The following is a 23748-nucleotide window of genomic DNA, read 5'->3' as shown; positions in this document are numbered from 1 at the left end:
AATTTTGACATTGGGTGATACTGTAAAAGGAATGATATTGATTCAATCACCCATTATACATAGCTCCTAATTTTCATCTCCAAAATGAAATTTTGAGAGATGTATAATGGACAGCTGAATCAAATATTGCACATTTTACACTATTCCCCCAAAATCTTAATTAGCCCCATTGAGTGGCTGGTTCAAAGAGGAAGAGACAGTAAATATAATGGGGTGTGTAAGTAGCAAGGTTACAGGGGAGGGGGTCAATAAGGGAGCTGCCGAGGGATGCAGGCTGCATTTTTCCTGCCATGCGACCTACATACCTGGCATGCCTAACACCATTTCTTATTCAAAAAGATGGAGAGTAGTAGGAATGATATGTAATGGAAAGAAAGATTGAGCAGAAGAGAGGAAAAGAAGCAAAAGAGAGGGACAGAGGCAAATGAAAGCAATCGAGACAGGTAAGAGAAAGACCGCGGATAGATCTTCACCTTCACTGCTTTTCATTCTGTGCCTTTTACTGTGTCTCCTTAAGCTTCTTTGGCTCATACGTCTTTCAGGTGAAAGACCACAGAGGTTTAGTAGAAATCAGGATCAGAAGCATTTTGTGGTGAAGGCTGCAAGACATTGGGTGCAGTAGGCAATGTGGGAGGTGGTAGGAAGGAATGGGAAAAAAGAGGCTGGTAGGGAAAGGCAGCTGGGTGGTAGAAAGGACATGGAAAGGTAAGGGATAGGAATTAATGAGTATTCAGGGTGGGGCATGGTAGGAGAGAGGGGGAAAATGTAAAAAGACACTGGAGGGATATGGGCAGCACTTTAGGTCAGCAGATCATTGGTGCATTTTAGAATGCAGGTCTTAGTTGAATAGTGAGGTTAGGAATGTAGTCCATGGGTCATATTTTCCAGTAGTGTATGCACAGTGCTTGCTGGGGAGTAATGTGGCCTGGGGCAAGATATACCTGAAGAGAGAATAAAAAGGTAAGGGGCCAAATGGAACAAGTGCTAAGGAAGGAAACAGAATGAAGGAGCAGGAAAGGCTTAGCTTTTGGGGTAGGAGACACCGTGAAAAATAGGTGGTCAGGGTAGGATGAAGGAGCAAGGACATTAAATTTTGCTCCAAGCTAAAGATTTTGGGAAGACTCTGTTACTTAAAGCCTTTTTAGTTTAAGTAATAGGGCCTTCCCCAAGGTGCAGAGAAGCCCTTTAGAGAATTCCTTCCAGCAGTTCAAAAACTGGCTCCTGAGCGTAACTGGGAAGAGGGTTTTAAACTACCACTACTACAATAACTCATTTATATAGGGCTTTTAACGTAGAACAGGCCGCATCCTACACACTAGACTCAAGGAACACCAAGCCTTCTTCAAACACATTGAATGGGTCAAGTCAGCTATCGCCAAACAGGCTCAACTCAATAACCATTGTGTCAAATGGTCTAATTCCAAACTCATCTCATCCATTACACACAGGCATACAAGATGCGTCAGGGAGGCTATGGAGATCTACCAACACTACACCATCCTCCAAGACAGTGGCCTGCTCATCAGTGATACCTGGCTACCCCTACTCAAGAAACACATCACAACCTGCGCTGCAGCCAACATACCCCAACAAGAACAATAGTATGTATTGACTTACTGCAAGACACAATAGCAGACCAATCAGCAGCAAGAACAATAACATGTTACTGACCTAGCTAACCAATGGCAGCAAGAGCAAGATCATGACCTTTCAGTAGGAATATCCCACCCACATTCCCATTCTCCACCATATGTAAACCCACTGGGCTGCATTTTACATGCCCACCGCCAAAATCGGTGGCAGAATTGAACAATGGCAGTCCGCCCGTGCAGACCGCACATCACGGAGCCAACGCGATATTAAACGTGGCAGCTCATTTAAATGGCTGGTGGAGATTGCGCCCCCCCCCGCACCCCCCACCTCGATGACGTGGAGGGGGTGGGCGGTCCATCCCCGGCAATGGCGTCGGCAGCCTTTGTGCAGGCGCTGACACCATTTTTAAAAGAGCTTCGAGCCCTTCCATTCAATTTAAATTTTTAAAGGAAGATGTTATGAAAAATTTGAAAAACATTTAATATGACCCTCTCCCACCCACCCACCCCCCAATAACCATATAATTAACTACTTGCCCTCTCCCCCTCCAAACCTTTCCCTGCCCACCTGACCTTCCCCCCCAGAGAGTTCATAAACTTTAATCTTTACCTCTTCCCACCATTCCCTAAACCAATTATATTAGTTTTACCTTGCTCCCATCCCCACACTGAAAAACTTACCTGCTCCCCCCTCCCCACCAGTGTTCCACCTCGGAACTTAGGTTAGGGCCATTTCAGGTGTGAAAATCTGACTGGACAGATTCCAACAGGAAGGTGTAGCTAGACTAGCATGCCTGAAAGGAGACAATCAACAGGTCAAATTGTGTCATACTGCTAAACACAATAGCTGCTATTTATTTTACAGTGACACTTTCATCCATTCCTTATGCAATCTGGCCACTGGCTTCCCACAAATTGCTCAAAATATTTTCTGAAACGTCTTCTCATTTAACATTTTCCCACTCAGTAACTGAAATTTCTAGTGTCCAAAGTAGGAGTTCAAGCAAAAAAAAAGCAAAAGTTACCGATTTCACAATAATATGATCAACTGAATTGTCTTCTTTGTCTTTCAATGCCTGCTTTAAATGTTTTACTTGCAGTTATCAGTCTCTCCCAAAAACCTGGTCTTGGACTTGATAATTTTGTCCACAACTTTGACTCTGAGCTGAATTTGGATACTGTCATTTGGTTGTGTGTTGTATGCCTAATTTCCCAAAAGCATCAGTATCATTCCATTACAATACTGATGGAACATGTTTCTTCGGCTTCTAGCAATTTCTACTCAGCAGCTCTTCAAATAATTTTGAAAAGCAAGAGGATAAATTTGAAGTAAAATTGATACTGAATAATTTTTTTTTTAAAGCGAGTGGAAGAAAGATGAACAAAGAGGAACCTGTGATAGAGTGAAAAAGAGGGAGTTCAGAGAGGGGTAGAGTTTGTCTTCATTTACTGTTACTTCAATTTTCAGAAAAAGCATCAGTTGAATTTTGAAGGCAACTTATTATCTAATCTTCTATTTAGCTGACATAAAATTTTAATTCTAATTGCTTATACATGGGACACCGAAATTCTAATTTCTAACAACACAGAGAGAAAGGGGAAAGGAAAAGACAAATAGAAAGAAGAGCGGGTAGGACGTGTCATACCACATTCTGATTTGATTTAGAAACCCAAATTTATTTTTGAAAGCAAACAAAGGTCTGAGGGGAAAAGATAAGAAACAGAAGGTGGGGGGAAGTGGAGGAGCAAAACTGGTTGAAAATGAGGAGGCCTCTAGTGTCTTGTCACCAACCTTTGGAGGATCAGGTTAGAGTTGGGAGCCTAAGGTGAAGGGTTAAGAGTAAGTTGAATTACTGAGGAGCAAGAGGGAGAGAGGATACATGAGATAGTTCAAAAAGAGTTAGGAGTGATGGGAGTGAGTGGGTTATAGCAAGAGGAATGGGTAGTGTGATGGTGAAGGTGTAGGGGATGCTGTGGGAGTGAGGGTGGGGGAAGCATCAATGACAGAGGAGAGAATAGGAAAGGAGGATTGCTGCTGCATACTCTGCACAAAGCCCATCAATTCGGTGAAAGACGCCCTTTGGTCTGCCCGAAACTTGCAGGTCTTCCAGCGCAAAGAGTTGTCCACGACCGAATGTTGCAGACTGGCACATTCCAAGGTCCAGGACTACATGCTGAGGGACGCACTAAAGCTTGGGGCAGCCGCAGCAAAGGCTCAATGGGGAAAGACCACAGTGTAAGGTCCCCCCACCAAGCTGAACTGAGGGGCTGGATCCATGGGAAACCCCTCGAACTGTATCGGGAAAATTTCTGTCTCCTGTATAATGTAAAAATGTATCTGGCACGACAAATGTGAAATGGAAGGGTTGTGAGGCAACTCCTGATTGTATAGAAGGAAACTGATCACCTTTGCACTGGTTGTATTTTTTGACTTGATGCTGTTTTAAACTGTTTGGGAATGTAATTTTTACAGATTTTTATGAATAAAGTATATTTTGGAAATAAAAAAATACTCTGCACAAAGCCCACCCAGAATGCTGCCTGCAACTGTTGGTGGCTCCTATTTCCTTCACACCAAGTCAGACTACCTACCATCTCCCAGCTGAAAGAGAAGGAAAGAAAACAGAAACAGCGTGGCAAAAGTAGATTACAGAACAGCAGAAAAAGAGGCAAGAAACAGAAGAGCAGAGAGCCAAAGAGAGAAGCAGCAATATAAAGACAGGAGAAACAGATAAGGGAGTGATTAACTGACAAAGCTGCCAGACAAAACAACCAGAGCACATCTTTCCCAATGGATTTTTCTGCTTCTTGCTTGGAAGTATGATTTCCAATAGCCCCTAATTCATAGGTAAATGGCAACTTTAGTACAAATATAAACCCTATAACCATAGCAGGTAGTTAACTGAAAAACATGTATTGCACAGTATAAAGCAAACCATCCTGACTTGGAAATATACTGTTGTTCCTTCACGGTCGCTGGGCTAAAAACCTGGAACTCCCTTCCTAATAGCACTGCGAGTGTAGTGACCTGTGGTAGTTCAAGAAGGTGGCTCACCACCACCTCACCAAGGGCAATGCTCACATCCCTTGAACAAATTTTTAAAAATATAAACCGTTGGTTGGCAATGATGTAACCAGAAGAGGAAGCTAAAAGCTTAATGAAGGTTTCGAGTTTCTTATTGAGTCTTATTGCTTGGAATGTGATAAACAAAACTAAAAAATTGCTGCCTTTTGCAGAAAGTTTCAGTTTTCAAGTTTCTTGCTGACATCAGAGTTTGGCTACAAATATACATAATATGTGTCACCAGGAGAACATACTTCCTGCTTGATCCACTCATTCGGCCAATTTCATGCACAAATACAGCAACTAGGAAGTCAAATAGTATGCTGGCCTTTATTGCAAGAGGATTTGAGTACAGGAGTAAAGAAGTCTTGCTGCAATTGTATAGAGCCTTGGTGTGACCGCACCTGGAGTATTGTGTACAGTTTTGGTCTCCTTATCTAAGGATATACTTGCCATAGAGGGAGTGCAACAAAGGTTCACCAGACTGATCCCTGGATGGCGGGATTGTCCTATGAGGACAGATTGAGGAGACTAGCCCAATATTCTCTAGAGTTTAGAAGAATGAGAGGTGATCTCATTGAACCATACAAAATTCTTACAGGACTAAACAGGGTAGATGCAGGAAAGATATTTCCCCTGGCTGGTGGTGGGGGTGGGGGGGGGGGGGGCGGGTTGGTGTAGTGGTCTAGAACCAAGGGACACATTCTCAGAATAAGGGGAGGCCATTTAGGACTTAGATGAGAAGGAATTTCTTCACTCAGAGGGGGGGGGGTGAATCTTTGGACTTCTCTACCCCAGAGAGCTGTGGAAGCTCAGTTATTGAGTATATTCAAGAAAGAGATCAATAGATTTCTAGATAAGATATCAAGGGATATGAGGATAGTGCGGAAAATGGTGTTGAGGTAAAAGATCAGCTATGATCTAGTTGAATGGCGGAGCAAGCTCAAGGGGCGAGTGGCTTACTCTTTCCTCTATTTCTTATGTTCCTATCTGTAATAAACTCCATCATCATATTAGTTTAGTTTCATTTAATTTAGTCCTGCTCTCCACATTTCACTGCAAATTTGCCTTCTGCTGCAGGTTACATATGTGGACATCATTCTACTGGAAAGGATACAGTGATGTGTTTTTGAACAGCAGCATTTCAGTTCAAAGCTGGGCATCCACCATTATCAGCTCTTCCATAGCTTCCAGACAGAATGAGAAAAGGTCATTCAATCCTTCCAGGTAAGCCAAATTCTGCTTCTGGTCATGAAGAGTCCACTTTTCAGTAGTGAAATTCAACTTTGACAGGGGTGCAAAACAAGGGATAGCAAATCAACCAGAATACACCCCATCTGATTTCCCTTGAGCTGAACTTTGCTAATACATAACAGCAGTAATCTTCCTCAGTCAAATGGCCATTTGTGAGCTAATACACCCAGCAATGAAATACCACAATATATTTCACATCTGGAATAAGCTGAGGTGTAGCCACATCTTTTATCTAATTAATGTACGTGTACTTTAAAAAAAAATATCTCAATAGCTCCAATTTTTTGGTTGACGTGGATTTTGGAACCAACAACTGAGCAACTGTCCCAATTGTATCAATTTTCACTCCAATTAATTATACCAGTTGAAATATGGATATTGCATTTCACCAACATTGGCATTGCAATGAAAATTAAAAATATTGTACAACACTTAATACTACCCTGACTTTTAATTAAGATTAATATTTTACTAGTGAAGCCCTAACATCATTAGTAAAAGCTGCTAACCTCTTGGCTATCTTCCACAGTGCATATTTTGTGCAGTAGTGTATAACACATTTTCAAGGCATCAAATGCTGCATGGATCAGCTGTGACACTGTGATCTTTGACATTTTCAATCTGGAATAGGGAACTGAGCTGAGAATCCCTTCTGCCAATGGAGCTGTTTTGGAATAAACTTTATATTTATCAGTTGTTTACTTAAAGTACAATTTACTAATTGGCTGGCACAAATGATAGTAAATGTATCCAAAGAAGAGTAAATTACTCATTAACTAATAGGCAGAGGAAGCAGTGCCATACCACCTTTTCCTTTAGCATAAGATCAGAAGTGATCAACTTGTGTGTGTGTATGCATGTGTATGTCCTTACTCACAAGAACTAAAAAATACCAACTACCCTGAGCTCGCTTCTTCTTTCCTGACACTGAGGTAAAGGTTTAGATTTCTGTCCTTTTGGAAGTGGTCCTAATGCCCGTCAATGTGAAACTGCTACTAACCCATTGCACTTTCCTCTCAGAAACCTAAGTAGCTATGCAGGGTGTTTTGGGAGGCAGAAAACTGCCTTTTCTTAGCTGACTGCTACTGGGAGGGAAAGAAATACAGTACTGGTGCAGCGTTTAAAAGGCTTTAGCCAAATTAAGGGCAATATCACTTTTTAGCAAGATGGGTGTCAGTAGCTGGAAGGGCCCTATTGTGAAACAGTTTTTTTAATTATCCCTCTGTAAGTTTCCACAGATAATAATGTTTTCCTGTGCATTCATATAAAAATTGCATCACTCAGATTGTTAACACTTTCTATTTTATAGCTAGCATTCACAGTCAAAAGCAATATGGTAGAAATTTATTAGGGGAAAGATTTTAGTTTTATTCTGTAAATAAATTTAGGAGGTACTTGGTAAATCAGTTTAAATTTCAATAATCTGAAATCTGACACTTGCAACCACCAATTAGTAGCATATTACTGTCAAAGTATAAGGATTATCCACATGTAGCAAGCATGTACTGAAGTATGAAATAACCTGTGAGAGAACAATGTATTTTCAAATATCATCTGAAGAAATTATTAAAGTCATTAATTTCTTACTGAAAATAAAATCAGTGCTTATAGACTATAACTACCTTTTGATTATTTGCTTATGCGAGTAGCTTGTCATAAATAATGACAGACTACTGATTTATGTAGTGAAAATGAACTGATTACAATTCCAAATTATGTTAATTGCAGTAGGATTTACAAATATGAGACTTCTATAAAAGTTTGGATGGTGTAATGGGGAATTATTTGCTGGCAGTTAACGTTATCATATTTGTTGGTGCAGAAACACAAAGAGTAAGCACAATAATTCTTTTACATGATGAATGCGATATAAAGGCAAGCTGTTGTTGTAATACTGCCCCTGTGGATCAATACAAAGTTGGGAAGGGGTGGGAAACCACTACACAGTCATTGCTAAGTTCCCCCTTCTAGTTATGATCCTCCTTTTCTTTTCTCCTTTGATATGGTGTGGCTCCAAGGGCACCACCTGCTTTCTCGTGCCTCGTTCAAGTGATCATTATTCATCTATGATTTTCAATAGTGAAGACTGGCATCAGAGCCCATCCTGAATCTGTCTTCTCTGATATCCACACATTTGCACTTTTCGGCAGGAATCACACAGAACCTGGCCTGGTTTTCTCCTTTCTTACTGAAGGTCCTCAAGGCTGGGATTCAAACCTGGAATCTTCCTAATCTGCATGGCTCCTTTACTGACTCAACAAACTAGTGACTGCATAAACTTGCTGAGTCCCTGGTGTGTTATCTTTTAACTGAAATGGGGCAGAGTCCAAAGAAAACAGTTGAAGAGGCAAAAAGGAGTGTGAGACAACAAAACAAATAATGAAAGCTAAAGAGAAAAAAAGTGATGGGGACCTACACAGAAAAAGCAAGGGGGGGGAGTAAAAGCTAGGGCAAGAAAGAGAAAAGGTGGGAAAAGAGATAGAAATGAGATGAGAACAAAAAAAAGACAGAAAGGAAAGTAAAAGAGAGAAAAGCAGAAGGCTGCAGCAAGGGAGAAAGAGATTTGAAGGAGGAAAGTGTAAGAGAAATAAAAGTGACGAAAATGAGCAACAGAAACAGAATTAAAGGAGGAGACTGACAGCAGTGGAGATAAAGGATGAGAGAGGGTTTTTGCAATAACAGTATTTAAAAATGGCACCAGCGCCTGCACACAGGCAGCTGACGTCATTGTTGGGGACGGACAGCCGCCCCTCCCCCCTCTACAAGATTGGGGGTGGCAGGCCGCCCCAGTATTTAAATGACCTGCTGCACTTAAGATCGTGGTGGCTCTTTGGCATGCATCCCACAAGGGCTGTCCGCCATTTTTTGAGGTCGCCGCAGAGATCGGCGACAGGCTCTTAAAATCCAGCCCACCGCTTCTGAATCTTGGACAAGTTCCTGGTTTTCCGGCAGATTCCGATATTTTTTTAAAAGCCCTCTGAAAACCACAAACTTGTCCAAGGTTTTGAAGTGCTGTCTCTGCTCTAAGCACCTGTCAGCTGTGAAACAGACAGCTGCGATTTTTTTGAAAAAGTTGACCAATCACAAAGCTGCTCTGGGGAGAGTTTCCACTATCTGCGACTGTCAGAGGGAGAGGAGGGAGAGAGAGACAGAGCAGGGAGGGGGCAGAGAGAGGGGGGACAGAGAGAGAGAGTGGGCAGAGAGAGAGGGGTCAGAGAGAGAGAGGGGGGCAGAGAGTGAGAGGGAGCAGAGAGAGAGAGAAAGGGGGGAGACAGAGAGGGGGAAATAACACAGAGAGGAGGGAATGACACGGGGGGGGCACATATAGGGTGGAACACAGGGAGGGAGGTAGAGAGAGGGAGAAGAGAGAGAGGGACAGACAGACACAGAGAGAGAAAGGTGGGACAGTGCGCGATCAAGATCACTCCTGACATATGGACATCTATCCGGAATACTGCACATCGTTACAAGTATGCAGGCAAACATTGACTACTTGTGCAAACAAAAATATGCCAGGTCTCTCACTAAATCAGTGTCCAACATAGTGACCAGTAAGTAAGCCAATAAATTAGTCTTCTCATTTAAAGCTTCTTTGCAAAAATATACCTTTGTTGTTATTTTGATTAATAGTAAGATAGATTTTTAATGCCTTTATCTTTCCAAAATTGTCTCACCAGCCCTGTATGTTAAGACAAAAATTGTAATGTGGCTCCTCACATGAAAATGTTGGACATCCCTGCTTCAAGCCTTTAACCATGTTTTAAAATAACCTAGCATTTAACTCAACGTGTGTGACCTTTCTCCTTGATAGGTTCCCCACTCGAACGTCATCTTGTTGACAAGCTTAACTTCCAGTTGGGAAGGGAGATCACAGGAGCAGGCTACAGGAACAATTGGGAGCCTAAAGCTGCTCCTGGGAGTGAAGGGTGGGGTCCGATACCTGACCCTGGGGGTCTTTGTATGGGAGGGGGGGTTTTGATGGAAGAGGGAGCTCCTCCTGGCTCACAAGCAGTGCTGTAAAGACACTCAAAGTTCTCCCCAAATCAGTCCCCGCCTCCCTTCAGCTGCCAGGTTTCCTGAAGTCTGGGAAACCCAGCTGGCCAGGGTTAAACCTGCAAAGCAGGTTAAATCAGAGGTTGCACTCTCATTACAATATTTACACCTGAAAGTGGGCAGGTTGGAGGTGGTTTGGGGTCAGGTTTGAGATTTAACATCTCACCCAACCCCACTCACCCACTCTTTGGGGTTAAAATTCAACTCTCTGTTTCTCTGCCTGACTCGCTGAGTACTTCCAGCAGTTTTTGTTTTCATTGATGAAAATTTCACAATTGGATTTGACAAATTTGCTCACGACCAAGTTCGTTGAGAGTTAGGCCAATTCCATCATGAAAATGGGTACAAGAGCGTGGAAGGTTATTGGGGATAGGTGGAAATGTGGAGTAATCAGTCAGCCATGAATTTATTGAATGGCGGAGCAGGCTCGAAGGGCCGAGTGGCCTACTCCTGCTCCTAATTCGTATGTTCGTATGTAAAATATATTCAGCATAAAGTGGCACAGCAAGATGTATCACCAAAATAGAATAGTGGGACTTTAGATCCAATCCACTCTCAACTTTACTCAGTTTAGCATTGCTGTAGACAGATGCCAAGAAGAAGCCATGGGAAGACCAAGGATTCATAATTGAGCCACTCCACTACAGCTGGGGTGGGGTGGAATCAGGAACATTTCAAATAGAAAAAAAGCATCTTCTGTATTTCTTCCCTCACCAATATCCTGGTCTGAATTTAGTGGGCGCGGTGCAGTCTCAGCAGCGACCCCGGAAGCAGGTACTGTCGACGCACGGGCGAAATATGGCCGGTCTACTGTGATCACGCGGTAGCCAGCCAATTAACATATTGGAGGCACAGGATCCGTCCAATGATGGCGCAAGGGCGAACAACAAGGTGCCAATCCCACCATCACCTGATGTGGAGGCAGGTGCTGGTGCCATTTTTATAGGCCTTCAAGCCCTGCATTCAGTCCAGCCTTGAATTCTCCAAACAGCACAGCAGCACTCCAGAAAAGGCACTTCCTCCAGAGTGGACCCCTCCAACATGAAGGCTGACCACTGTGCAATCCACAAACACCAGAGGCTGACCATTGTGCAATTCACACTGCCCTTGGAGTCTACCTCCCCTGGGACCCTGCCCTGGTTGCACCCCTTTTCACCAATGCTAATGCTCCTCTGTGTCCCTTGCTATGAGCCCACCATCCAACAAGGCTCCCACTGGTGATGTGAGCCCACCAGCAGACTAAGCTCCCACTCTTAGAGGCCTGTGGCCACAGGCCAACAATGGCCTCTGATCCCCTCAGGTCAACCAGGAACCAAGCAACCACCTCAATATGGCTGACTTCCATAGGCGACACTGAGGCCGCACCTCAGTGCCATCAGCTTTAACTGGTTGGGGATCTGAAGGCCTGTGATCCCTGTTCGCCGCTCGTGAAATCCTAAACTCTACATAAAATCACAGACAATTACATGAAAATCACTGTTGAGTAGCTGCTCAACGAGTTCAATTACCTTCCCACCATGTCATAGCAGCAATGCCACCTTGGCGCTTTCCCTCCACTGGTAAAATGCGGCACTGATATCATGGCGTTGGGGTTCCGGATGAAATCGTCCCGTCCCAATTTTTCAGCTCCCTCTCCTTCTATCCCGTTCCTGAGGGCCCCATAAAATTCATCCCCCAGTATGTAATCAAGCCACTAAGTACAAATGATATTTGCTGATACAATCTTTTACCTGTATTCCCAGACAAATCCAATGCAGATATGCCCAACTGGATGTTGCTTTCATCAATCTGCATGCTTTTTAGATCATTTTCCCCTGCAGTAGTGGGGCTTCTATACAAGTCCTGGAATGTGTGCTCATCTTTTTCACCAGCTAATTCATCCGGTTTAGCATCACCGACTTTGTTCTGCACCTCAACTGCCAATTGATCACTTGCTAAATCTTGATTTTCTTCTGCTGGATCTGCATTAAAAAAAATGTACTAGTTTAATAATGTATACTGAAGTTACCTGGTGTGTTCAGTTTTTTTAACTCCCATTTTTATTATTTTCTTCCCTTTTAAAGTCATTCTGCAATATGCACCACATCATCCAGGTGTTAACTTCGCTCAATTGTTAACACTGTCTCCTGTGATCAGAAGGTTGTGAGTTCAAGTTCAAAGCAGGACTTGAGCACTGAAATTAGGCGAGCACTTCATGCAGCACTGGTGGAGTACTGCACCATTGAAGGTGCCATCCTCTGAATGAAAAGTTATATCGAGGTCCTGTCTGCTTGTTCATGTGGATATTAAAGTTCCCATGGCTTTCAAGGAAGGGCAGTGAGTTCTCCAACATTACCCTCTGATAAAAATCTCACTGCTGTTTATGAAATTTTGCCAGCTAAATATATATCTCGCCAATGGACAGCTGATCTGTTCCAGTTTGTAAGAGGTACATAGAACAGGGTTACTCATCTCAGTTTTTCCCCTCTTCTTGCACAAACTGATCACCAGGCCAAGATTGGAAATGGTTGTAGTCGGGAGGGCAAAAAGCCCTGTGGCACTCAATGAAACAGTATATAAGTACGACAACAAACTTCTTCATTCTTGAGAATTGAAGACTGATCAGAATCAGCAAGTAGCCATTCCAATTAATTTTCAATGTAGTGGAATACATGCACAATAACATGTATAAAAAGGTTAACTCAAAGATAGCAGCAGTTTCAGAATAGAAACATTTACTGCTACACACTTCAGAAAATATCATAACTAAATATTAGCGAGTCCAGTACCTTAAAGTGTCATGACCTTACAACTTCTAAGATAAAAGATAAACTCATCTATGAATGGGTGTGTTGAAAAGAACTTGCAGTGTAATTTAATATAGCTTTATGCTTTTACAATTGAAATATACCAACATTCAATTACATCTTACTTTCACCCCTGAAACATGATTTTCTGACAGACAAAACATGCACCATTAAACTGTAGGTTACACGATTTATTGTTTTTTTTTTAAAAGGATGGGACCTCTGGCATTTGGAAAGCGAGAGTTTTTTGAGCTTCAAATAAGGAGGATGTTGTTCCATTATTTTCTCATTTAACAGTGCACTTTTTCCATTGAGAACGGTCAGAGACACACAGGAAAATGACAGCACCCATTAAGTTCAGCACTGGCAGTACCATTTCTGCCTCATAACTTCAGGTTGGAAATATACATACTGTGCAGAAAAAACCAGGCTCTCTAAAATAAATGCTCCAGAGTATTTAGATTTTTGCAATAAAATCAGTAGTCCATAAATACTAAAAACTATTTTTGCACTGTACTACAGAAGAATAATATTTTACAATAACTATTTAACTATAATCGTCATTCACTACTATTCTAAATGATGGGGATGTGGTAGAGAATATGGGGTTAATGTAGGATTAGTATAAATGGGTGGTTGTTGGTCGGCACAGACTCGGTGGGCCGAAGGGCCTGTTTCAGTGCTGTATCTCTAAATAAAATAAATAAATAAAATAAACCTTGTTAAGTTCACTTACATGTCTTACTGGATGCACCAAGTGGATGAATATACAGTTCCAAAATTCTCATTTGCAAAATAACTCAATGTAAATGAATGGAAGTGCTTTATTAATTCCGCATAATATTTAAAAAGGGCTATTGAACATATGAGATCAGGAACAGTTTATCCGTTACTCAAATATTACAGAAAAATAAAGATCGACACATTGTCTAATACTACATTTTAAATTTTACATTTCAATTGGTTCTCCTTGAATACCCAATCAGCAACAGCTGAGAGTGGAGCCATTTTGACGTCAGTGACATTTACACAAGCAGTAAATCCATTACCATCAATCGTGGGGGAAACAATCAAATGGTTCACTGACATATTCAGCAGATAATCATTATTAAGTATGTCTTTTTCCAGTGGCCTGCTTTACATTGATATTGTACTAAACAAGGTGTTGAACGTCTTGTGCTCCCTATTTGCTCCACCATTTGCAACTAATGATTTTTTTTATCAGTTCTTCCTGCGCTATAACGTGAAATACACTGGACAAGTTAATGAGAGGAAGATTAGGTCGATCGACACATGGCTGGTGCAGGAGGGAAAGTTTCATACTCTTGCGGAAAATTGAAGCAATTTCTACTGCAAGGGACGGCTGTCCCAAGGGGACAGCCTCCACCTGAGCTGAAATAGTCCCAATGTCATTGCAGAGAGGCTACACAGACCAATGAAGAGTTGTTAAAATAATACAGCAGGGGTGGGGAAACTCTAGGGCCCCGTTAACTCTTGGTCAGTTTTGGGCAGGTGGACAGTGGTGTAAATTAGAACAAAGCGATTCCTGACAGCGCAGCGGCCCGCTGACGTCACCAGAGTGCGCCAAGTGTGCACATGCGCAGCTACCTCTTGCCAGGACTAAGTGGCATGTGTGCAGGACGATGTCAGCGCGCAGTGTCAACGTCATTGCGTATCCACGCCTGGTCCATCATCCAATGTCATCGCACATGCACGATAACGCATCATCGGATATCCAGTCCCCACTCGGCTGGAGGAAGCGGCTGAATGGGAGTCTTTGAGGCTGGAGCTTGATCCCCATCACTCGCTCCCGCCCCACTGGCCGCTCTCCCCCCTCGGTAACTCACTCCAGGCCTCGACACTACCTCCCCTCAGTCGCTCGCTCCAGACCTCGCTACTCCCCCCAACTCCCCTGGCTGATTGTTCCTCGCTTTGCCCCACCCCACTCTCCGGCCGCTTGATCCCTGCTTCCCCGCACCCACCCCACCCCCAGCCGCTAGCTTTAGGATGCAACGCTTCCCTCCTCTCAGCCACTCACTCCTACGTCGCCCTGTCACCCTTTGCGGCCCGTCTTGCTTCATCAAACGGCACCTGATGACTGATGAAACATGGGAGTGAGTGGCTGAGAGGAGAGAAGTAGTGCAGCCTAGAGCTAGTGGCTGGGAGGTGGGGATGGGGAGCGAGCGACTGGGGAGCGGGATGGCGCGAGCAGGGAACAATCGGCCAGGGGAGTGGGGGGGGGGGGGGGCGGGTGGTGCAGCGAGGTCTGGAGCAAGCAGCTGGGGGGGCGGGGAATGGTGAAGTGGCCAGTGGGGAGAATGGGCAGAAAGCGAGTTGCTGTGGTGGGAGAGTGGCCAGTGGGGCGGGAGCTAGTAGCAGCGTTCGGGTGAAATCAGTCCTGGTCAGTCATATAAACGAAACACAATAACGAATTGGCAGCACATTTTATACTCTGCCCGATTTTCAATTGGGGTGACAATTCACTATCTTGCAATGGAAATTCAATCATAAAATTCCTTTTGTATTAATTAGGATTATTGGAATATTAAATGGATCTGATGATTACAGTTAGTATCCTATAACTACATAGTAGCATATTACTGGGATTCCATCCAACTTAATATAAGGTTAGTTTGCTAGAATGATCCAGCCAATAAGCATTTTCTGTGATAAACTGAGCAGCGCCATCTTTAATCCTGGCAGCTGCCTGAGCGTCACAGACACTGACGTTCCAGTTGAACAGCCTGCATTTGCGAATGTGTAAGTACTGCGCCACCTAGTGGCTGCGTTGTCAGCAAACGCAGCCTCTTTGGGCCTCTTTGGCACCAATTCGTTTCGCCATAACTCACTTATGCTTCATGCTTAGGCCTAGTAAAAATTACAGTCAGGCCCGAATAATATCATAGGGACCCAAATGTGCATATGTTAAAAATGATCCTGCTGACTTTCAGCAGTAGCACTGCCTACTGCGGGGACCAGTTGCAAATCAGAACCAGTCAGTGCTCAGTGGTTTCAAGGTGGATAAGAACTTAGGCAATATTAACTGCCGGTGGTTTCCGTGCCAGCAGATCTACTGTGGATATGATCTTCTCCATACACCAGCTACAAGAGAAGTGTAGGGAACAGAGTATACCCCTTTACCTTACTTTTGTAGATCTCACTAAGGCATTCGATACCATCAGCAGAACAGGGCTCTAAAAGATTTTGGGAATAATTGGCTGTTCACCGGAGCTCCTCATTCTCATCTGCTCCTTCCATGACAACATGCACTGTAGTGTTTGATGGCTCCACTTCCGACAGTTTCAGAGTGCAGAATGGATTGAAACAGGGTTGTGTTCTAGCCCCCACTCTGTTTGGCATCTTCTCCACAATCCTGCAGATATGGAAGGAGTCAACTTGCACACTAGGTCAGATGGCAAGCTCTACAATCTATCAAGGCTGAAAGCGAATACAAAAACACATCACGTCCTGATCAGAAAACTCCTCTATGCTGATGATTCTGCGCTAGTCACTTACACAGAAACTCAGTTACAAAGGCTCATAGACTGTTTCTCCAATGCCTGTAATGTGTTTCCCTTGACTATAAGTGTCAAAAAAACGTGGTCATGGGACAAGGTGTTGCATCACCACCCCTGATCACAATAAATAATGCCCACTGGAAGTAGTCAGCAAATTCTGCTATCTTTGTGTCCACAGAGACAGACAATCTGTCCCCTGATGCAGAGCTCGATACACACACAGGGAAAGCAGCTCTGGCTGACTTGCGAAACGCGCATGCAATAGCATCAAGCTGACCCTTACGACCATGCTGATGGTTTACAAGGCCTGTGTTCTCAGCACCTTGCTGTATGGGTGACTTACAGCTACCAGGAACAGAAGCTCAATAATTTCCATCTTTGTTGTCTGCGGTGCATTATGAATATATCCTGGCAGGACAAAATCACAAATGTGACAGTCGTCTCAAAGGCAGCGCTCCCAAGTGGCACTAATCAAGCTGAGGCGTTTTCGGTGGATCGGACACGTCTGCAGGATGGAAGGCAGTTGCATACCCAAGGATCTTCTGTATGGTGGGGTTGCCGGAGCCAGACAACCAGTGGGGTGCCCAAAGCTCTGCTTCAAGGATGCATGCAAGCTTAACATAAAGGCCCTAAATGTCGACTATTGCACCTGGGAGTCACTAGCTGGTGAAAGAGAGAAATGGCGACACATCCTGTGGACTGGTGTGCACTACCACGATGACCAGGTGCTACAGCAGCTTGGCAACAGGCATCAACGTCAAAAACAAGAACTCACAGTCATGTGGCAGCTTCACGTGTGACACTTGTGGCAGAACCTGCCTCTCAAGGGTTAGCCTTCACAGCCATTAGAAAAGGTGCACCAAGAAAGGACACCCCACCTAAATGGATTCTTTGCTGTGTGTCCATCATCTTTTGCAGATGGAAGGATTCCAACCAACTAACGTAACAAAGTGTCCCAAAATGCTTCACAGGAGCATTATAAAACAAAATATGACACCAAGCCACATAAGGACATATTGGGGTGGAATTCTACTGGCCCCGTAGCAATGGCCTTGGAGGTGGGGTAGGGCTGGTAAAATGTTAGGGGAACATGTTGGAGCAGAAACCCAATGTCTTCCCACCACCAGGCAAATTCCCAGGAACGGTCAGGCAAGTGAAGCCGTTAAGCAGTCAATTGAGAACGATTTTGAAGTCACTTTTAAATTTTCCATGGAACGTCAGCTGCTTGCTTGCTAAAAGAAGACAAGAGCTCAGCAATAAGTGAGTGGTGCCTGGAGGTGGCAGCCATTGAGTACAGCTGTGTTGTGAAACAGGCAGGCTGAGGTTCAGTTATTCAAAGGTTATTGCAGAAAATAAAAGCTCATGGTGTAGGGGGTAACATATTGGCATGGATAAAAGATTGGCTAGCTAATAGGAAACAGAGAATAGGCATAAATGGGTCTTTTTCTGGTTGGCAAGATGTAATGAGTGGTCTGCCACAGGGATCTGTGCAGGGGCCTCAACTTTTTACAATTTATATAAATGACTTAGATGTATGTTTGCTGAATTTGCTGATGACACAAAGATAGGTAGGAAAGTAAGTTGTGAAGAGGACATAAGGGGGCTACAAAGGGATATAGATAGGTTAAATGAGTGAGCAAAGACCTGGCAAATGGAGTATAATGTGGGAAAATGTGAAATTGTCTACTTTGGCAGGAAGAATAAAAAAGAAGCATATTATCTAAATGGTGAGAGACTGCAGAGCTCTGAGATGCAGAGGGATCTGGGTGTTCTCGTGCATGAATTGCAAAAGGTTAGTATGCAGGTACAGCACGTAATTAGGAAAGTTAATAGAATGTTACTGTTTATCACGAGGGGAACTGAATACAAAAGTAGGGAGGTTATGCTTCAGCTATACAGGGCATTGGTGAGACCACATCTGGAGTACTGTATACAGTACTGATCTCCTTATTTATTTAAGGAAGGATGTAAATGCATTGAAGGCACTACAGAGAAGGTTTACAAGACTAATACCTGAAATGGGTGGGCTGTCTTACAAGGAAAGATTGGACAGGCTAGGCTTGTATCCGCTGGAATTTAGAAGAGTAAGAGGTGACTTGATTGAAATGTATAAGATCCTGAGGGGTCTTGACAGGGTGGATGTGGAAAGGATGTTTCCCCTTGTTGGATAATCTAGAACTAGGGGTCACTGTTTAAAAATAAGGGGTCACCCATTTAAGACAGAGATGAGGAGAAATTATTTCTCTCAGAGGGTTGTGAGTCTTTGGAATTCTCTTCCTCAAAAGGCAGTGGAAGCAGAGTCTTTGAATATTTTTAAGGCAGTGATAGATAGATTCTTGATAAGCAAGGGGGTGGAAGATTATCGGGGGTAGGTGGAAATGTGGAGTAATCAGTTCAGCCATGAACTTATTGAATGGCGGAGCAGGCTTGAAGGGCCGAGTGGCCTATTCCTGCTCCTAATTCGTATGTTCAGTTAGGCAAAGGATTGAAAAGTTAGAGGGACTGCACAAGTCTGAGCTCATATTCTATGGGTGTCTTCCAGGTCCACTTCAGCTAATGCAGACAGCACTAAGGGGTTGAGAGGCTTTGAACCTTGAGGGCTCCAATTCTCAGTGAATGCTCTGCAGTTTGACTCCTCCAGTGAGGGACAGAATGGGAGACAGAGACAGGTTCAGCCACATGGAGCACATCTTCAACTGCCAAAGGAGCACCAGAATCTTGAGGGTATGATGGGACATGGACAAGGAGGATGCATAACGCCATAAATGCAGACTAATATTCGCAGAAGGCACTACCCAGCTGAAAAGGGTTTATATGCTTAATGGAGCTGTTGCAGCACCTGTATCTTTGAAGACTGCAACTGTCCAGCAGACCTATGTGGAATGTTGGAGGAGGAGTTGAGGCCAATGGGATGTGGTGGCCACCCATTGCCTGTGGCGAAGCAGCTTTCACGCCTCAGGTCTGGTGTCAACGGGCATTGACATGTGTGCCAGGGCGACATGCAACATGCAACAAAAGTACATGTTTCTCCATTAAACGTCCTAGAAGCAATTCAGTCTTCTCCCTTAGGTAGGCTTGGTGGCCTTTCATTAAACGCCCTTACCATCTCACTGGGCCTGTATTACATCATTTCAAGGGCTACATTCAACATTGCCCTCATTGTGGGTACACTTTTTCAGGCCCTCCATTTCAAGTACTCACCATTACAGGATGCATTACAAGACCTTAAATTTTCACATATGAACAACACTGGTATTTAGCAAGACACTATCACCCAGTGAGAGCCCAAGTGCAACTAGGTGGATTTACACTTCCGAGTGCCCCCACTTAAGGGCCTCAATTGGCCACTGGGGGGGAGGGAGGCCCCCCCTGCCGGACTAAATTCCAAGGCGTCGGGAAAGTGACGGGCACGCCAATCCCTGCCTTTACACGCAATTTTATGGGCCCCCTCCCCACCTCCATTCCCATCCCTAGAGGGCCCATAAAATTCAGCTCTATGTGTGCAGCCTTTATGAAAGTTGCTGACTGCCCTTTAAAAATGGTACCTTCCTTTGACATGTCGGGACTTCCTGCCACCCGTCACCCCTTATTGCCCACTCACCCGCCTGAGAGATTTTAATTGGCTGCAAGCGGGAAAATCCCCAAGGATATCCCGTCACCCACCCGTGAGGCCGCGCAGCCTGAATTTGAGCCCAGAATCGGGACTTCCTCTCAACTGGGAAAGTCCTACCCATTAGTTCAGATGAAATTTCAAAATGGAACTTTCGTAGGAAGCAGACTATAAGAGATAGTGAGAGATAAAAATATTGGTAAAAAAGGCAAGGAATATCAAAAAATGAATGAGAAAATCCAGAAAAAGAATAAGGGTCCTGATCAACAAAAGGTGGTGTCAGGAATGAGTGATGTGAGTGCACAAAGCATTGAAATTAGAACTGAAGAAATTATAAACATTAATAGCCATGGAGGGATATGATATAGTTACTATAATAAAAGCGTGACTTAATATTCCTGGTTATACCATTTTCAGGAGAGATAGAAAAAAGGTATCCATGTTAGCGGAGGGCAGTATCACAGCATTAGAGCATAAGAATGTTCAAGAAAATTGCATTAAGGCAGAATCTCCATGGATAGAGTTAACAAATTGGAAAGGAAATTTCCTGTTTGGGAAGTCAGTGAAAACAGGTAATCAATTTAAAATTATCACTAAGCGAGTGGAATGGTTAAAATTCTTTTATTGAAAAAAAAACAGAGGGTTGTTGGAGCATGTGGAACAGTTAAGGCCAAGACGATTGCATCTTTTCAGGGAAAATTGGATAAGATGTTGAAACAGAGGAAGATACAAGGCTATGAGGGAGATAGTTTCAGATTGCTTTAGCAAAGAACCAGAATAGATGCCATCAGCCTTAAAGCCTCTTTCTGTGTTGTAAACTTCTATGGTTCCATGGTGACATACTGACATGTCATAATTCTGTATCTGCTTAGGCAGTTTTATTTGATGATAGGCAGAGATTTATTGCAAGTCTGTAAATCTATTTTCTGATTTATTCCATCAAATTCTAGGTAAGATGAAAATATATTTAACTTACTCCCTATTTTCCCAATGAAATGGATGATAGGTCAATCACAGTTTATTATTATCTATTATTACTAAATTGGAGTTCATAAATCTGTATTTTAAGTGCATATGCAAATCCATGACTTCACAAAACAGCTATCAGTGTCGACTTAACATTGTAAGAAACTAGTCAGATTTTATCCTGTATCATCTTTAAGACATTGTCGGGTATAGATGCACCATTAAATACAGATGTATTAGTACGAACACTAACAGTTCAGAACTTACCTACTGTTTCACATATACTATCATCACTGCCGGCTAACATGTTTGCAAGATCCTCATGTCCCGTCTTCTTTAGTACAGACAAAAACTTGGAGAACCAGCCAGGAGGTTTCGTCACTACTCTGCTTAATAATTGTCGGGCTCCTGCTTTATTTCCATTTTGATCGGTTTCACTCAAAATCTGAAAGGACAGGTTCAGATTAGCACCAAAGAACATTGTCACAGTTATGCTTTGGTTTACACACATTTTTATTCAGACAATTTGGTGATGTTGATTGAGGAACTAGTAATCCAGAGGCCCAGGCTAATTCCCTGGGGACACAGGTTCAAATCCCATCATGACAGCTGGTGGGATTTAAATTCAATTAACTAATAAATTCAATTAATTAAAAAATCTGGAATTGAAAGCTAGTCTCAGTAATGTTGCCATGAAACTATCATTGATTGTTGTAAAAACCCATCTGGTTCACTAATGTCCTTTAGGGAAGGAAATCTGCCATTCTAACCTGGTCTGGCCCACATTTGACTCCAGACCAACACAATGTGGTTGACTCTAAACTACTCTCTGAAATGGCCAAGCAAGCCATTCATTTGTCAAGGGCATTTATGGATAGACAACAAATGCTGCCTTGCTAGTATTGCCAACATCCCATGAAAGAATAAAAAAAGTCACTGAGAGAATGAATAGTACCATCGGATCTTTAGCATTCACTTTAACGAGGGAAGGCAAAACGCAGTATTTTACCCAAAGGATGACACCTTCAACAATACAGCACTCTTTCAGCACTACGTTGAAGTGCCAAACTAGATCACATGATCAAATTCCTGGAACAAGTTTGCACCTCCAACCATCTGACTCAGTGGATAGATAGCTACCAATTGAGCCAAGCTGACTACATAATTATAGTTACTGTACTTCATGGTACTTGACTGTATGTGTCAAGACCTAATAAAGGGCTATATTGCTTAAAATCTTGGACTGGGGTTTTCTTGGAGTTACTCCTGTTCTGCCACCTGTTTATACCTCTGCTGCAGTTATGTTTAGTTTAGTTTAGAGATACAGCACTGAAACAGGCCCTTCGGCCCACCGAGTCTGTGCCGACCATCAACCACCCGTTTACACTAATCCTACATTCCTATCACATCCCCACCTATCCCTATATATTTCCCTACCATCTACCTATACTAGGGGCAATTTCTAATGGCCAATTTACCTATCAACCTGCAAGTCTTTGGCATGTGGGAGGAAACCGGAGCACCCGGAGGAAACCCACGCAGACACAGGGAGAACTTGCAAACTCCACACAGGCAGTACCCGGAATTGAACCCGGGTCGCTGGAGCTGTGAGGCTGCGGTGCTAACCACTGCGCCACTGTGCCGCCCATGGCTCTGGAGTAGGAGCAGCACCGAGGAAATTCTGGGCTCTTTATGTCTGTGTACACTTCTTGTCTATCCTACCTTGTGTTGTCACATTTTTTCAAGCTTTTCCCTTATAAATTCATTTCTGTGTCCACATTCTTGAAGAAAACTGCTTATCTAAATGAGTCATCCTGTAATTACACAAGCTGGCCACGTGGTGGCACTGTATTATCTTTTCCCCACAAATTACACAAAACACGTTTCGAAAAATTTTGATCTACAATTTTTACTCCATAACAATAATTTATGGTCTAAAAATAAACATTTCACAATAGATCTATATCTATATTTAATTGTCTTTTGGGTCCTTTTAATGCCATTAATGTTTTTACTCAAAGGTATCAGCCTCTCCTCTTGATGATGTTAGTACCCAGAGATGTGGCACTGTGAGCTGAATTTGAATCATGCAGTTTGGGCATGGGCAGTATATTTAATTTCCAAGCAGTACCATTCAGTTCTGTTCATCTGAATGTTTTCTTTTGCCTTGAGCAGTTTCTGGTCAGTTATTTTTAAAAACTACTTTAAGAAAAGCTAGAGAACACATTTCAAAAGCTTTATTTGGGGAACATTCCTATTGAGCAAAAACTCAGCAGGTCAGGCAGCATCTGTGGAGAGAGAAGCAGAGTTAACGTTTCAGGTCTGTGGCCTTTCATCAGAACTGAAGTATTTCCAGCACTTTCTGGAGTATTTTGCTTTTATTCATATTGAGTATGTGCTTTTAAAAACAGTGGCTGTGTCAAAATGCAAAGATGGCCATGTACTGATTACATACTTCTTGTAACTTTGTTGGGTGCTCTATAAGCTTCAAAAAGTGTATTACAGAGAGAGAGACTTTTCTCATGCTAATGTTAGTACAATTTGAAAAAGGTTGAATTTTGAAGCCAACTAATTATCTTTCCTATTCTGTTATTTTCTAATGGCGTAAACCTGTGAGACAGAACTTGTAATTTTTAGCATGTTAAATAGAGAAGGCAGACAGACAAAGCCTATTACTCACTCTATTTTAATTAATTTTTTTCAAACAAGCAGAGTCTCATAGAGTCATTATGGCACAGAAGGAGGGCATTCACCCCCTTGAATCAATGCCAGCTCTCTGTAGAGCAGTCCCATTCCCCCATTCTATCCCCCCAGCCCTGTGTTTATTTCCTTCAAGTGCCCATTCCAATTTCCTTTTGAAATCATTCATCGTGTCTGCTTCCACCGCCCTCGTAGGCAGCAAGTT

General features: G+C 43.1%; 1 protein-coding gene across 2 annotated transcripts in view; it reads right to left on the bottom strand.

Moving 5' to 3' along the window:
- ifih1 (interferon induced with helicase C domain 1) overlaps positions 1-23748 on the bottom strand; it is a 149002-nt gene that overhangs the window by 105604 nt on the left and 19650 nt on the right. For both annotated transcript variants that reach the window (XM_068035237.1, XM_068035238.1), the window contains exons 2-3: positions 21111-21288; positions 11694-11924 (exon numbers count right to left, since the gene is read on the bottom strand). In XM_068035237.1, coding sequence (XP_067891338.1) covers positions 11694-11924; positions 21111-21288 — 409 coding nt within the window. The remainder of the gene's footprint in view (positions 1-11693; positions 11925-21110; positions 21289-23748) is intronic.

The sequence above is a fragment of the Heterodontus francisci genome, chromosome 7 (assembly GCF_036365525.1).
Source record: "Heterodontus francisci isolate sHetFra1 chromosome 7, sHetFra1.hap1, whole genome shotgun sequence".
Lineage (NCBI taxonomy): Eukaryota > Metazoa > Chordata > Chondrichthyes > Heterodontiformes > Heterodontidae > Heterodontus > Heterodontus francisci.
This window is presented reverse-complemented; position numbering and strand designations above follow the sequence as displayed.